Source organism: Lycorma delicatula, chromosome 10, assembly GCF_047948215.1.
Source record: "Lycorma delicatula isolate Av1 chromosome 10, ASM4794821v1, whole genome shotgun sequence".
Lineage (NCBI taxonomy): Eukaryota > Metazoa > Arthropoda > Insecta > Hemiptera > Fulgoridae > Lycorma > Lycorma delicatula.
The window spans coordinates 36190226-36207367 of record NC_134464.1 but is presented as its reverse complement, the minus strand read 5'-3'; the positions used below and the strand labels follow the sequence as shown (position 1 = coordinate 36207367).

General features: G+C 28.1%; 1 protein-coding gene across 6 annotated transcripts in view; it reads right to left on the bottom strand.

Annotated features, from left to right (window-relative positions):
* Sms (spermine synthase) overlaps positions 1–17142 on the bottom strand; it is a 75769-nt gene that overhangs the window by 11189 nt on the left and 47438 nt on the right. For 5 of the 6 annotated variants that reach the window (XM_075376449.1, XM_075376451.1, XM_075376450.1 and 2 more), the window contains 3 exons: positions 8780–8891; positions 4847–4969; positions 1961–2115 (listed from right to left, as the gene is read on the bottom strand). In XM_075376449.1, coding sequence (XP_075232564.1) covers positions 1961–2115; positions 4847–4969; positions 8780–8891 — 390 coding nt within the window. Of the gene's footprint in view, positions 1–1960; positions 2116–4846; positions 4970–8779; positions 8892–11759; positions 11872–17142 lie in introns of all 6 variants that reach the window. The other variant, XM_075376447.1, reaches the window with a different exon arrangement.

Genomic DNA, 17142 nt, shown 5'->3' with positions numbered 1-17142 from the left:
AAAAAAAAAGGTAAGCACTACAAAGATGGAAATTAAAAAATTATCTGCTCTAATATGTTGTAAAACACCTCAAAATCGTTATGCACGTACTAAAATAGTAAGATTAAAATAAAATTAACCAATTAATAAAATAAGCTACTTTATTCATCATAAGTTACAAAATACTATAAAGTCAGGTAATGAATTACCATTATTACATTAAAATAAATAATTGAATGACCTACTGATTTACATATTAATTGCATATAAGCTACTTATTACAGATATGCCAATTTAAATAGTTCATGATCTTCAAAATTTGCTTGTTTATTTGTGTGTTAATAATAAATGTAAATATTTTTCTAAATGTGCAAATTTATTATTTATTTCTAAAATTTAAAAATTTTTCTCTATATTTGTATATGCTGACATGAATTGAAGTAATCAATGATATTTGACAATTTTTTGTTCTGTTTTTGTGTAGCTTTAAATGTTTAAAAAGATTTTTTGTTTAAAAGATTCATAATTGTTTTTTAAAGCTCTTTTCTAATATAAAAAACTGGTTTTTTTAACATGAAGTCAATTTCTACTTTTTAAAATCATAAATCATTAAAATCATTCTCTATTTAACTCTTAATACTACAATGTTATTTTATTTATTACTTTTCTGACATCATAGCTCTACTGCTATGCTGCAAGAAAGAAAACATGGTAATCAGTCAAAAAATTAAGTTTTGAGTTTTTTTTCATTTCTCAATGTTTCATGACCCAGGGGCTTAAAAAAAGAAATAAAAAAGTGGGGGTAATGTTCGTATGTATGTGTGTTGGCGTGTTTAAAGCTTAATTAATAGATTTTGACTGGATAAACAGATTCTGATGAAACTTGGCACAGACATGTATATGGGGCAGTTTTTTTCGTAAAACTTTAGGGTCAATATCTCCAGGGTTTGGGGTAAATTTTCTCAAAATTTTGCAAACATAAATTCACTTTATATTAAGCTTAGTGCTTAATAAAATGAATGCATGCATGCATTAATAAAGTGTATATGCATGCTTATATTAAGCATGAATATGTGCTTATCTTACAATTTAAAAAATAATTTGCCCTAAAATTCTTCCCTTCCCCACCCAAAAATGTAAAAAACTTATCTTTTTATTTACTTGTCTTCCTAATATTTAAGAAATAAAAGTACTAGCATAGTAGTTGTGAGAGGAGCAATATTGGGGGTGAGTTATTGAAGTTTAATAGCACATTTTTTAATTTTTTAAAATGTTTTTATGTGTTATTTTTCTACAAAATAAGAATAAATAAATCAATATCAGGAAAGTATATCAACTTTGTTTTGTATAAAATACAAATGAAAAAGACCATCTACACTGAAGAAAAGAATGTTATAAAAATTAAGTTCAGATGCTAGTCAAATTGTATTTAAAAATCTAAAAAGTGTGTATTTCTGCCAAATGGTTCAAACCTTGGCAAATATATAGTTATGTACAGTATAATTGGAGTCCAGCAGCAACATGGAACAGATAAGCTGATCAGCTGTGATGCTAGAACTCACAGATAGTGTATATTATTACTATAAATTTAATTAACTTTGTGGAAATTCAAATAATTTATCAACATACTGACCACTGTGCCAAATAACCTCAATAGCAACAAAATAACCACCAAAAACAGTAACACCAACCTAAAACCAAAAGTTGACTTTCACAGAATCCCACACCATCACTCGGTACAAAATTCCAAAATTACATCAAACAAAAAATAAAAATGTTAATCAATATAAACCCTAATAAACCACAAAACAAAAGAACTCAATGTCAACTGGAATGAAAATAGATTTAAAACATCCTGCAACATTTAAGTTTTTTTTCAGTTTGTTTTTTAGGTTCTGTTACTGTGTTTAGTGGTTATTTTGTTGTTACTGAGGCTAATTAAGTATAAGTGAGATTAAACATTGAAAATCAATTAACAAACCTCCAACATTGTAACAAATTTTGGCTTTTCTTTAAGTAATTCATATAGCAGTGCTCCATCTCCACCTCCTAAAATTACAATCTCCTTATCGCGATAATCTTCTTTGCCTCTCTGCATTAAAGTCTCGGTATAAATTAAATCTCTCTCTGACATATCTGAAAATAAAAAATAAGAATTATTAATTTCACTTTAATAAATATGTATTCCAGTTTTCCAGCTACTGCTCGGTCCGAGTTTGTGTATAGGCAAATGCAATTACTGTTACCGGCTTGCCAGGCTATAGCTGCAGATGTAGTGTAATGTAAGCGTAAATGTGCCGGTAAACATGTAGTTTAGAACAGACTCAGCTTGACCACTCCTGAGATGTGTGGTTAATTGAAACGCAATCACCAAAAAACACTGGTATCCACAGTCTAACATTCAAATCCATATAAAAGCGACTGACTTTTCCAGGACTCAAACCTTACAATTCTCAATTTCAAAAATCAGCTGATTTTGTGATGACAAGTTTAACCACTAGACTAGCCTGACAGATTAGTCTATTTTCACGTGAATATTGATTAAAAAAAAGTTGTAATCTGTATTACCATGTTCAGCATATCAATCGTGTAGTATTATCATGTGATATATGTAACAGCAACATTCAAATATTTAAGAAATAACCAGAAAGTAAAGGAAATTGCTCATAACACCTCACACATGTGGCCTTCTACCAATGGAAAGTCAAACCTTTTTTTTATATCAGCTCAGTCTTAGCCAAGTATCATCATTTTTAATGGATATGAATCTTTTTCTTTGTGTTTCAGATTCATAAAAAAAAAACCAGAAAATCCAACACAATTTCATTTTAAATGCAAACAGGTTTATTTTAAATAGAAGAAAAAATTGTCTTCCTGAAATTATGAAAGTGTAGGGTGATGTGGATTATAAACAAACGAAAAGTGGAAAATGTTAATTTATGTGTTAATAATGAAGAATTTTCTGGGTAGCCTCTTTTGTGACTAAAGCATTAAAAAAAAAATTTACTTTGTAATTAGTGAGATAAACCATTCAAGACCTGATTTTTATTTTGCTGGTTTTAAATGTCTCTTAAATAAAACAATATTTTCCAGTAAAATATATTGGATATAAAAAATAAATATCATATGGGTTTCTCAACTATTGTGAGTTGAAGACAATTAGAAAACAAGTACAGATGGCGCTCTAATTTTTCAATAAATATAAATGAAAGGGAAGATTGATTAATTATACTAATACTGATGAGATGAAACACACCTCACAAAACTTTGAAGGTAAATGCCAATCAATGAGTGGAATGTGGAAATTAATAAGGCCTCTTACTTGATTTCACACAAAATGATACAAAATAAATCCACAGACTTGTTTTGAAATACTGAACTGGTTCTATTGCTGAATACAAAACAAACATGTGGCCTATTATCAAACAAGGTTGCTTTGTCTCATCATTATGCTCACCAGCACTAAGTTGATCTACTCAAATGGTGCTTCAAACTATTGCCTGGCAAGTTTTTAAACACCCTCCAAACAGCCCTGATCTGGTATCCAGTTACTTTATTTCCTAAAAAAAAATTAACAGTAACAGCAGCCATTTTAGACATGATAATGATGTAAAAATAAGCCGTATCTGAGATGTTGATGAAAGCAGTTAAGGTGGACTTACAATAATGGAGTAAAGATGTGCTTAAATTATTATACTCAAATTGTTCTTCAGTATCCAGTCGGCCTTTGTTTAAAATATACATTTAAACAGATATACAACTGAGTTTCAGCAAGTGAATGTAAGTGTATTGTTTTAAAGGAGAAAGGGAGTAATTTGTTGCTTTACACTAACTTCCCAGGTTTTCTTATGCTTGAGATATATGTATAGCACTACCTTACTGCTTTAATTTTACTAAGAGAAATGATATTCACTAAACCCAATCTCTGAAGCAAATAAAGTAAAGGTGTTACTCTTAGAGATGAATAACACCCGTGTTTCAATAGGCTTGGCATGCTGATTGTGGCCATGAATTCAGCTCAGTGAAAAATGCAATGGGAAACCACTTCACTTCTGACTTTCCACAGTAAGCTTGGAATTTTGTTACTATTCTTTTTGTTACAATTAATAACGGATATGCTTTTTCCAGAGTGACTTGTGACTCATGACACTATTAATCATATAAATGAAAAGACAAACATCCCTAAAAAATATATTATCCAAATAACCTAACTGAATAAATATAAATGTTTTTTCTTGTTCTGCTTGAAATACCCTTCAAATAGTAAATGCTTACTATTTGAAGGGTACAAATAGTAAGCATTTCGAAACAGAATGTCTGAGAATCTGGACTCTTTAAATATTCTCCTACAGTGAAATCTAAATTTAGATCTCGAAACAACATTTGGACTGATTTTAGCTTTCTAACAAAGGTCAATCATGCTCTAGTAGTATTACAGATTTCTGTAAAACTTATAGTCACAAAATAGTGTGGAAGTGTAAAACCAGAAATAACAACGATCAAACTAAGCGAATAAATAAAAATTAATTACACATTAATAACAATGATCATACTAAATAAACAAATAACAATCACATATTGGTGAACTATACATAAGCTTTTTAAAGAAAAACTTATTTTAATTTTTCTAGTTATTCTGAATTTAGATAAAGTCTGCACAGAATAATAATTACATCACTTACATTCATGTTGCAAAATTGTTTTAAATTTCCCTCTAAATAGAGTTGTCAATTCTAAGTTGGTACATATTTTGTTTTATATTGTAAGAACACACATTAAAAAATAAACTTTATTTATTGTTCGTGACCTATATAAAAAATACAGTGCATTAATAAAATTAAATATCAGTCTAAAAAAAATAACTTACTTTGTAATTCATCAAGGATAAGAAGATTTCCAAGACTCTTCGAATGGACAATTTGAACTTTCTGGTAGGGAGAGTTCTCCTCAAACACAACAGAATCAATATCGTACTCTAAAATTCGTTCATCTGTAAAAGTGTAACAAAAATTAATTTTTATAATAAATTACTAATAAAAATATTGTAAAAAGTAAATTAAACAAATCGGTTTAATTTATTTTATTATTTTATCTGTTATTATTATTTATAAAAATGTTCATAGGTATAATGTGCTGTGGTCATAAGCCACTAATAACAAACTGAAGGAAGCATTGTTCAATGTGTAGAAATTTATCTTAAACATCTTATTCTCTCTTTATTTCTTAGTTATTTTAAAAGATGCTATAAAGCATTCCAAGTGTTGTGGAACCATTTGCATAAATATATAAGGAAAGGGATTTGTTATTTTGCTGAGGACCTGAATCGTTTTTTTTTTTTTTTTTTTAGCTGCATATAAATCCTTTATCTTGAGATCTATGTAAAAAAATTTTACACTCTAAAAACATGTGCTTATGAATAATGGATACATCTAAAAACAATTCCACTATTAAAAAGAGGAGTATGTATTACTAAAAAAAATAAACTTATCAATACTTCCATCTTTGTTTCAGTACAAAATGTGTGTAGAGATCAATAACACCCAATAAAAATAAATGCCATCTCTTTCATGTACTACTAAACCTGAATTGCTTCTTACAAATTCAGAATATCCTAAATAATATTTGATACTGTAAGAAAAAACTGTAAACTGTAAGAAAAAACTGTAAACATCATCTGTATGTGTGAATCATCAAGAACTCAGAGTTACAGCATTTTATAAAATTTTAAAAATTATATGTATGACTGCATTTTGTAACAATTGCAGAATCATTAAAAAAAAAAATAAAATTTATTATTCATATAGATTTCCATTACATACTTTTGGGCTAATACCAAAACTGTTGAAAATTTATATAAAAACTATGTATCATAGTACGGGTTTATGAAGGGCAAAAAAATTTTGTTAACTAACATACTGATTATTTAACAAAACTTTTCATAAGGATGAGTGGAGCATGCCATTCCATCTGAACTCTGTATGTTTAACACTTCATGATGGAGTGCTAGCAGCTCATTCTTTCATCCGTAATATCCTGAGTTCAAATACCAGTCAGGCATGGTATTTGTCACGGACAATAAAACTTCAATTCCATATTCCAAGCCTTCAAGCTTATGTGGTGATTTAATTATTAACCCTGCTCCAAAAAAAAATTCAGCATTAATTTTCACTGTTAATAAAACTTACAATTTAATTTGGCTCAAACAAAAATAGAACTGTATTCTAAGATTCGGCTGAGGTCTCATTTCATAGCAAAATACATAAGTTTTGACTCGCATAATTCATTAGTACTGAATTTGGCCACAAGTGTTATTAAAAATGCATACATTTACTGGTGCAAAACGTTCTTTCTGTGTGTTCTGGTTTCATGAGTTGCAGACAGCAACTGCAGTTCAACGTAATTTTCATAGAGTACAGTAGGGAGCCTCCTAGTAGGTATACAATTTTCTCTTGCCACCAAACCTTCATTAAGACAGGTTGTTCTGCTAAACATACAAAATAACCAGGACACCCATCCATCTCTGAAGTTCTCTGGGAACACAGAGAAGGCTTTACATGTAGTCTGAAAAAATCAATTCACATGTATCACATGAGACTGATATCCCACAAATGACTGTTGGCGCATATTATGTAAACAATTGCACTTGAAACCAAACAAATTAGCCATGGTTTAACACAATACAGATTATGATAAAATTTCTTGGCTGTATTTTTGTGTGGAAATGATGGATAGAATTGCAGACAATGATATAATTTTAGACAATGTAATTTTTAGTGATGAGTGAGCGTGTCAAATATGGGGTAGAGAAAACTCATGAAACTTTGTAGCCCATTCCTGATAGCCCTAAAGTCAATGTTTCTTTCCCTAAACAAACAAAGGCTGTATGGCACCGTTCTTCTTCCAGGAGGAAACCGTAAATGGTGTCGTTTATCGGGACATGCTTCAAAATTTTCTAATTCCTCATTTAGATGAAGACCACGATGGATGCCATTACTCTCAGCAAGATGGGGCACCACCTTCACTACCGCCTAGAAGTATGAGATTTTCTTGATATTCAATTTCCAGGTCGGCGGATTGGTTGTGAAGATCCAATTGCAATGCCACTTCACTCCCCAGATTTGACCCCTCTAGGTTTTTTCTTGTGGGGTTTCATTAAAGATCGCGTTTAAGTACCAACTTTGCCTGGTGATCTTGTTGAGCTAAGACTTCTAATTAACACAGCAGCTGAAGAGATAATGCCCGATTTGCTGGCTACAGTCTGGAATAAGATCGACTTCAAGCGGGATATATGTCACATATCAAATGGCATATCGCTAAATCAAAGTGAATATTGGGTGACAAACTTATATGTTTATATATGAAATGAGACCTCAACCAAATCTGTAAATTATCTTAATAAAGTTTTTTATGCTTTCAAATTTGTGAAGTCCTTTTTAAATCGCTCTGCATAATTTGAATTTAATCTTTTAATTCCGTTTTACTTCACTTCAGTTTTCATTTCACTATATAAAAGCATTAGATTAATCATTCACTTAACAGAATTAACTACAAGAATTAAATATTTAAACAAACTGATAAAAAGATATTAAAAACTAAGGCAAAAAAAAATTACTTTTTTGTATCAATACATACTCTACAATTATTTCAACCAAAAATTAAAGAAATGACTTTATTTATACAGTTTCTTTCCATATAACATTTCTAATTACTTTTCATAATTTTGAATTTTGATAAAATTAGGTTTATTTCTCAAAGTTCCTTAAACTAGCCTCAAAAAAAAAAAAAATGAACTGTTTCAGACAGACTTATTAAGCACTAAAATTTCATATATTTGTACAATTTCATGTTAACATCAATTTACAAGAAACATAGCACTTATAAAGCAGACAAAAAATTTTCAGTGTATATATTAAGTAGGGTTCTATTTACAGTGAAAGTAAGATCTGAAAACCAGGGAATATAACATAATTCGGATTTTTTTTTTTTTTGTAAAATGTATGAGTTAATTTTACAAAATTAATAATTTTTCTCCGTATTCAGTTCCTGTAAGTTACAACAATTCAACCTTGTCATTTTCAAACAGTTGATAAGAAATCATACAAAATTTTATTATAAACAGACATTTAATAAAACTGACTTTTTTAATAGCCAAAACAATTTTTTTTTAACTAAAAAAATGTTTCCATATTATAAATATCAAATAGGGATAACAATGTGTTATTTTAGGAGGAACGTGAGTAGAGTGGCCAGATAATTAGGGTTAGCCTATTCAAGTGGAAGGTTAATAGTTTGACCTTTATTAGGTTAGCCTGGTCAAACCAGTTACACTTTAATGCTAATGGTTCCTCGATGCATAGTATACTAAAAAATTTAGAATATCAGATGAATCAAATGATGAAAAATAGGAGCAACATAGTATATGCAATCTCAGTAACAAGTCACTAATTATTATGATTTAAAATGTTATGTTGCTCCTGATACTATATCTTTTTTACTAAAATTAAGCACAAAATGAATCTTTGATATACCTTTTTTCTTTTTTTAATAATAAGCAGCAGGCTACTAAGTTACCAACTAATAGTAACTTGATAATTCAGAATCTAGATGAATAATAATCCTGAATCAACTAAGTTTTTTCTAAGTAAAACTGTAGACTTCAGTTTATAATAGTTTCCAGTATAATAAAAAATAAACATGCTTAAACAGCAACAAAATAAAAAAAAATTAAACACTAAGGCATACTGAAAAATCAGCTTTAAAAAGAATTTGCATAATAATAAATAAATAATTAAAAACTTACCAGCAGTTAAGAAATATCTATCATCTATTCCACCTCTTTTAAATGGAGGATACTTGTGAGCACGTTCACATTTTAACTTTTCTACAATAGCGTTTGATAATGATTTCACAGACTGTATAAGATAAAAAAAAGTTGGAAAAAAAATAAAACAAAGGTAATAAAACAAAACAAAAATAATAAATGAAAAAAAATAGAATTTAAGCTAAAAATTATGTTACAGGTTGTAAAATAGATATGCTGCAGTTCATGTAAATAAGTCTAGATTATTTGTAATTTTTTTAGCAATATGTATAAATATAAAATCAAATTCTATAAATGTAAGATTAAATGTTAATAACTGAACTGGCTGTTTACGTTAAGGATGAAACTTGTTTTCTTTAAGTGTCCATCAAACCATCGAATGCAAAACTCCGATCTGGTCAGAAAAACGTCATGTTTTGAAACCTAGACTGCGCTGAACTCTTTCACGAGCCTTAACTCGCAAATGAAACAATTTAGGACATACGTTTATACAATCTTTTTCAATTACTTTCACGAGAAGAATAAATTATTAAAGTCCCAGGAAAACTACGTGATACACCCTATATACACCAAAAGGTACAACATTTTATTATTTAGGCAGTAAAATTACTAAGGATGAATAAAGAAAACAAGACATTAAGAGTAGACTGCCACAACTCGGGAAAAATCTATGTGCTGAAAAGAAATTTCTGCTGTTCCAAGCATGCATTAAAAACTTTTAAAAATATTTATATGAAGTTTAGCATTTCATTGTGGTGAAACATACAACAAGGAACAAAAAAAGTTATGTATAAAATGATGAAAAGAGAAATTTACAGCACAATCTTATTAAAAAAAAACAAAAAACTAGCAGGTTAACTAAGAGGACTACCTGGATGGAATGTTAAATACTACTAAATCTTCCAGACAGTCATCTTATTTAAGTCGACAATCTCCTCCAATGCAATAATTTCCAGTGACTGCTTACCATTTCATACATGTACAATGTATTCCTTTACTTACTAGGAAGCTATAGATGTCATTAAAGTTTGTTTGAATTACTTGGTATGTATAATACCAAGTTTGAATGTAAAATCAGATTTACAATTAATATTTCAACACTACAAATATGCAATGTAAGAAAATTATTTAACAATTTTGTGAAGCATGCAGTAAAACCATGGTGGATGATTAAGATATGATTCAAGATGCTTAATGAAAGGAAAAGGAAAACACAAATGGATGTCCATTTTTTATAAATGGTGATTCAGTGCGTAGTAAAAGGTTCTAGTAGTATTCTGAAAGGAAGTTTTTTAATAGTATTCAACAATTTCATATATTTATTTTTATTTCATATAGATATATTTACAAATAAACAGCCCTACGTGCAATAAAGAGTACATAAAATAAAAAGAAATAAATCTTGCATAGTTCTGTGCAAGAAGACAGATTTATAGTTAATTTAATTTAGTTTAAATGATTTTTTTAATTTTTGTTTAATATTGATAACAATAGATAATTCATTTAAAGAAACATCAACGTTCCAACTTGCAGCATCATAATGAACCATACTTCTAACTTCCCCCACTCAATTTTTTCAAATGGGCGTAACTCTTCAACGACTCATCCAATCTTCATAAAATTTTCACATGCACAACTTCAGATATATTACTACAAACAACATAACTAAATTTCAATATAATTAATCAAGTAGTTTTGGAGATATTTGAGCCACAAAATTTTGTATGTAAACAAACTATAAGGAAACCCAATTTTAATTAAAACATATATATTTGTACTCCATCTCAAAAACTAAAAAAAAAATTAATTTTTACCCTTGCTACTCCCACTATGCAACCAAAAATAATATCATTTTATTTTTAAAGGTTTGTAATAAACAAATGAAGAACAAATCATTCAAACAAAAAAAAAAATAAATAAATAAAAAATGATTTCTTATAATGATTATTAAGATATAAAAGTAGTATTAAAAAGAAGAAAATATTTAAAATAAATTAAAAAAGTATGTACATAAAACAAATCACAGTGAAACTGTAAAGGTTCCCTTCTGAGTTAGAGAAAAATTAATAAAATAAATTTTATTCTTAAAACAAAAATTCTGACAGCAATCAAATAGCTTTCAAATACCTCTTTTCACTCATGTTAAATAGGATTGCACAAATCCAAGTCTAAACATAATAAATTTTGAGATGTTCATCAAACTGATCCTATGATGTTATACTTCTAATAGAATAATTACACAATGAATTCAAATTAAAAATTTATTTCATTATATTTTCACTAATTATCAATTAATTGTCAGCACTAAGTATTATTATGTCAGTAATAACCATTATCATACTATTATCAGGAATGAACCTATATGACAAATTTATATTCTACTGAATAACTATAAGTGGCTGAAAAATTTATTGCAAGATTTAACTGAAAAGACAGAAGTATGAAAAACAGTAAAAAAATTTAATTTATTTCAGAAAAAAAAACAATTCAAAATACAATTCGATGGTTATCCTGTGATTTTGTTAACTTACCAAATGTTCTTTTGGTATCTGAGATGTATATAGTTTTCAAATAAAAACTAGATGAATTATGTACACAAATTAAAACAAAAAGTGTAAGCAAAAATTCCAACAATTAAGTTCCTACTAAAAATAAAAGTGCACCTGAATATTACAAACTTTTAATGAGCCAGTTCCAATGGCAATTAATTAATCAATAAATATTTTTAACTTTACAAATATAAATATGCAAAATTTTATGCTTTAGAAAACAGAAGCAAAAATAAAAATATAAATACTGTACAAAAATTAAACACTCATATTCTACAGAGATTTAAAATAAATTGCAAAAAAAAAATCAAAACATTACATGCATCAACTGAAGTCTTGATTAAAAAAAATATTAAGTAACGAAAAATGAAGAAAAAAGGAAACTAAAAAGCGCAGAGTTTTTACGGTACCTGATGAGCTGAGGTACACGTCTAACTGAGCGCCCCGCCGAATTGGCGGAAACACCTTGCTGCGTGAAGCACTCATCGCAAAGCACAACTGTGAATCCAGCGAACGGTTTTGCTGTAGAAAACCATTCATTTTCATGTTCAGTGCGCTGTTTATGATAATTAATGTTATGTATGAGTGTGTGTGAATGAATAATTAAAAATATTTTGTAAACTTTTTTCAATACTTTTAAATATAAATATTTTACATTAAAGATATTTTACTTTAATAAATACTATAATTTTCTAAATAAACTGTTATATCAAAGTGATGTTCTCTTATGAAAATAATGATTATAAATTGAAAAATAGTAAATTATTTTATATTTCTTTCAAAGTAGAAATTATTAAAAAATAAAATTTTTTTTTTAAATTTTAATATTTTTAAATATAATGTAATGGTACTTCTAGTACCATTTTAGAAAAAAAATTTAAATTTGAAAATAATAAAAACAACCACCAAAAATATTTAAGGTAATACTTTTATACTATTTGTAACTGTTACTAACACTGCTGCCAATTTTATTTACGTATTAATTTCCAATCCAATAATAATCTCTAAAATGATAGCGTAAGATACAAACATGATTTGACTACAGTTTATTTTTTTCTTTGTTCATTATTTCATCAGTGAATATCTAAACTAATATATAGTGAATTTTCCTACTATTGACGAACCTTGCTAATTAATTTTACTGATAATCCTACTTTCCAGTTAACATTTAACTGCTTTCTCTCTTATCATTGCACATACCAAATTGTTTAATATTGAAATGAAAACCTGAATAAATGACAAGTTTTATTAAGTCATATATTTTTTAACACATTTAATACAGATCTAGTTCTTGTAAAGATACCATGGTAAAATGATATTTTCATCCCCAGTAATCAGTGATATTGAAGATGTTTATTTTTCAATATTCTATTCATTTCCAGAACAGTCCAATGATATAATACAATGAAAACAATCAAATATAGCTAAAAGTTAGTAGCCCTGAATTCAGATGCACTGGAGGCACAGGAAATGTTTTATAATCAAATAAGCTTATAACTACTACCACTTCAGAAAACAAAAAAACATTTATTTTTAAACATCTCTTTCGAGACAACAGTAAATAGCTATCAAATGTCAGCCAGAAAGGCTTTCTATTCATTCTGGAAATACCCATAATAAGTAAAGAAAATATTCTAAAAGAACTTTAAACATAATCATCCAGCAAGAATTTATCTTTCTACTATATAAAGGGGAAATGTTTGTATGTATGTTAGCAAAGGTCTCAAGAACCACTAAAGCTACCAAATTAAAACAGTAGCTTTATCATGTAATCCGGAGTGTCATAGGTTATATTAAGATGAAAAATCATGTATTAAAGCATGTAAATAAAAATAATAATTTGCAGTGCTGCAAATTTGAACTAACTGATTGCTTCAAATTTGCTGGATACATTTGTGTTATTACAGGGAAAGTTTTAAGCCACAGTACGAGGCCCTAACTCCCTTGAAGGTTAGGATATTAAATATTAAAAATATTCATTATTTCTTCACCCCCAAGGAGGTTGAAGTTGTAAATTAAACATATTCATTAAGAAAAAAGGATTAATCTCTTTACTTCATTATTATATTTCTGCAACCATGGCAAAAAATAACTTATGAATTTTTCGTCATCAAAGCTGTGTGTACTTTAGTTACCAGTTACTATTATTCTGCCTTTTGTAATTTAGTTTCTTTTTCAGGTTTCTATAAAGCCAGAATAATTAGTTATCTATCAGTATTATTCACACAACCATGAGGATAATGAACAGTGCAGGGGTCCACGGGAAGGGCTCTCTAGATAGACAGGAATGGTGAGCAAAGCAAGCTCTGTGGCCCTGGTTTAAGTCCCAAGGCCTTGATGAGCCCCTGAGTTGGCTCCGAGGTAAGTATACCTGAACCTGAGGTTAGTAGGTCAACCTGGGCCCCAAGGTTTCAGGTTCTGGTTAGACAGGCCAGCTAATTTTTCATTCAATGATTATAGTCAGATGAAGCATCCTTCAAACCAAATGACCTGACAAACCGTCATAATTGTGTTTACCGCACTGATAAAAATTCTTCCATAATTACAAAAAAGTAAGGTAATTTACCTAGAGTTCATGTATGATATGGGATCTCAAATAAAAAAGGATGTTATTTCTTTGACAGAAGAGTAAATTGATGTTGATTCCTATCTTGAGGTATTACTCCAGAGCTATTAAACAACCCTATATTTAACATAAGTCATCCCTATATTTGGCAAAAAGAATGAACAACTCAATATGCATTTTAAATTAAGACTTTCACCATCAAACATTTTTACAGAATGAACTGGATGTCCAACAACAACTGATTGGTCACCACTTTAACGTGATTTGATATCTTCTGATTTTTCATGCTAGGGGATTGTCAAAGACATGGTATTTTCTTCAAACCCAAATGACCTGAACCTGCTGAAAACTAGTTGATTTTGTAAAATCATCTTGGTTTCCAAAATTATAAATCAACTTCGGGACAAAAATTTATTGGAAAGTATGGATAATTCAATGGTTTAAACACTACAAAAAATGCATAAGCATGACATCCTCCATAATAATAAACAATTTTTTAGACTCTTTAAATTAATAGTAATATTATATATAACATTTTAAATTAATAAAATATTATATATTAATAGTAATTGAAAAAACTGACTTTAAATACATCTGTTCTGATTTTTTAATCACACAGAAAACACGTATGTCGTTCAACAATCTATTTTTTAGGACTTCAATTTATATTCAATAAAAGTAAAAATTTAATTAAAAAGAATTTTTTATTATAATAAATAATTAATTTTCAGTATTGCTTACTTATAACAAATTACATAACATTAAATTTATTATAATACAAGAAACTTCCAATTTATAATTCAACTGATAATTCAGAGATGACACTAACCAGGTTTGCCAAACCAGTTCCATAAAGAACTGTTTGCAATAAACTTAAATTATATTTATGAAAATTTTTAAATATACAAGTAAAAAATATATTCATATACAAGTAAAAAAAAATGGCTGATATGATATTAAGAAAGTTTTAACAAACATAACAAAAATAAAGCCAACAAATAAAAACAATTTAAAATAGTTAACAAGGTAATTTTAATAAAAATTAGTAAACAGATAACTCTTATGGTTTCTGTTACAAAGGCCAACAGAACAAAAAACTTTTCAAATTATATTATAATTTAGATCATACATTTTAGCACAATTTAGAAGAAGAGTTTTATAACTGTTTGAAGTAAATTTACAATAAAAAAATCATCTTTAAGACACCCATTTTCCACTCACTTCTTATTCAATCAAGTCCAAAATTTGACAATAAAACTGTCCCATCTAATTCAAGGAATTTATCATAAAGAGATATATTAAGTCTTATTGGGACTAACATACTTTCCTAAATACGTAAAGGTTTCTGTTAAGAGGAGGTTTAAGATATCAAGAAACATAAATGAAAAACTATGGAGGATATAATTTGGTTGCTGGTATGAGTCGGGAAAGTAATACATAAAACATTTCTGTTTGCAATTAATACTTTACTACTACAATTTTTTAAAACTGCTAAGTTTACTTATTCATGAGACACAAATACTTGAAGAAATCTGTAAGTTTAAATTCACATACATGTTTAACTTTTTAGTCATTTTTCAAGTAAAGCCATAACATTTTTATTATAGTTTATTAATGTATTAAACCCTTGGTATCTTCACAAAGTTTAAATTCCACAGTAAAAATTGAATAAAAAATTTTCAATCAAAGAGCTACAAGAGAAAAATAAACAATAAGAGGCTGATTTTATGTATTATCTGACAGCTGTATGGTGTAATAAAAAAATATAAAATATTCACACAAGATACACAATATAATTTTGCATGTTATTTACCTACTACTCTAAACATAGAAAAAGCAATAATCATTCAATATTACTGAAAAACCCATTCAGTAATTTGTTAAAACAAACCACACATAAAAGACTCATTTTACCTACTTAACAGTACACAAACACTTACAATATCACAAGATCTTTTTTTGCTAATTTTTAAAAAAATCAATTAGTTTTTAAGAAAAAGTTAACATCAATTTGTAGATAGTTCGATATGACTCACAGACATATATAAAAATGAAATGTATTCAAACAGCCTTTAAAATATAATTTGTACATGTAGGTACATATGGTATTATTAAGCACATAAAACAGTCAGCACCAAAATTCAAGTGTACGCAAATAATAGAGTTTTTAAAGTTAAAAAACAAATTTTTAGGCTCACCAACCATAATCAGAGGCACAATCCCTTGTATGGGTTCAGTCACCCCTTTTTTCTTCTTCCCTAAACTTTCTTTTCCTTTATTTCTTTTTCTTTGATTAGTGCCATGGGAACTGGATTAACCACTACTCTAGGTTCAATCTATGCCTCATAATTTTGACACTTTTCGGTAACTGGCACAGAACCATTTGTTCAATGAAGTACAATGGTATAGTGATCCTCAATGTCTATGGAACTTGTCTTTATTCAGGAATTGAAATAAAGACAAAGTATATGTCTATTCGGTAACACCAGGCTTACTATTCCTTATAAAATCTAATCTAAAATCTACACATAGGACTTTTCAGATGGTTCAATTCACCAGATAACCTTGAAGCTTGTTATTATAAAAATATAAAATGAAATTTTTGTAGCACGTAAAAAAATAGTCTAAAAACTAAAATTCGTATTCACTATCAATTAAATAAACAGCAAAGAACATTTTGGTATGGAGATAACAGCATTCCAATGTTATTAAACTATTTTTAGGATGAACGTACAGAACTCTATTTTAACACAAATGAGGTGTTGTATAACTTAATTAAATTGATAAAATTTTTAGGAGTACAAAAAATATAAAAATAATAAACATTAGGACCACAAAAAAATAAAAATTTAATAAGAAATTTTATTTAAAAGGAATGTTTTTATGTCTTTACAAATGATATGAGATAAGAAAATCCTAATTTGGCAAGTTATCAGAAACTGGTATCATACAAATTAGTGGAAAAGTAGGAAGAAAATAATTAGGCATTTATTCTTCAGGCATTTGGGATTACATCACAAGACCCCCTCAATCACTTGAGAAAGAATTAAAAATAATATGAATAATAAACTAAATTCAATGTACCTGTAAACAACTGAACACATCAGTTTTTTAAAAATAAATTAGAATACATAATTAGTCATATTTTTCTAAATTAAACAATTATTTACCTATTCATACGTACAAATAAAACAATTACTAGTATTAAATATATTCAATGTCATGTA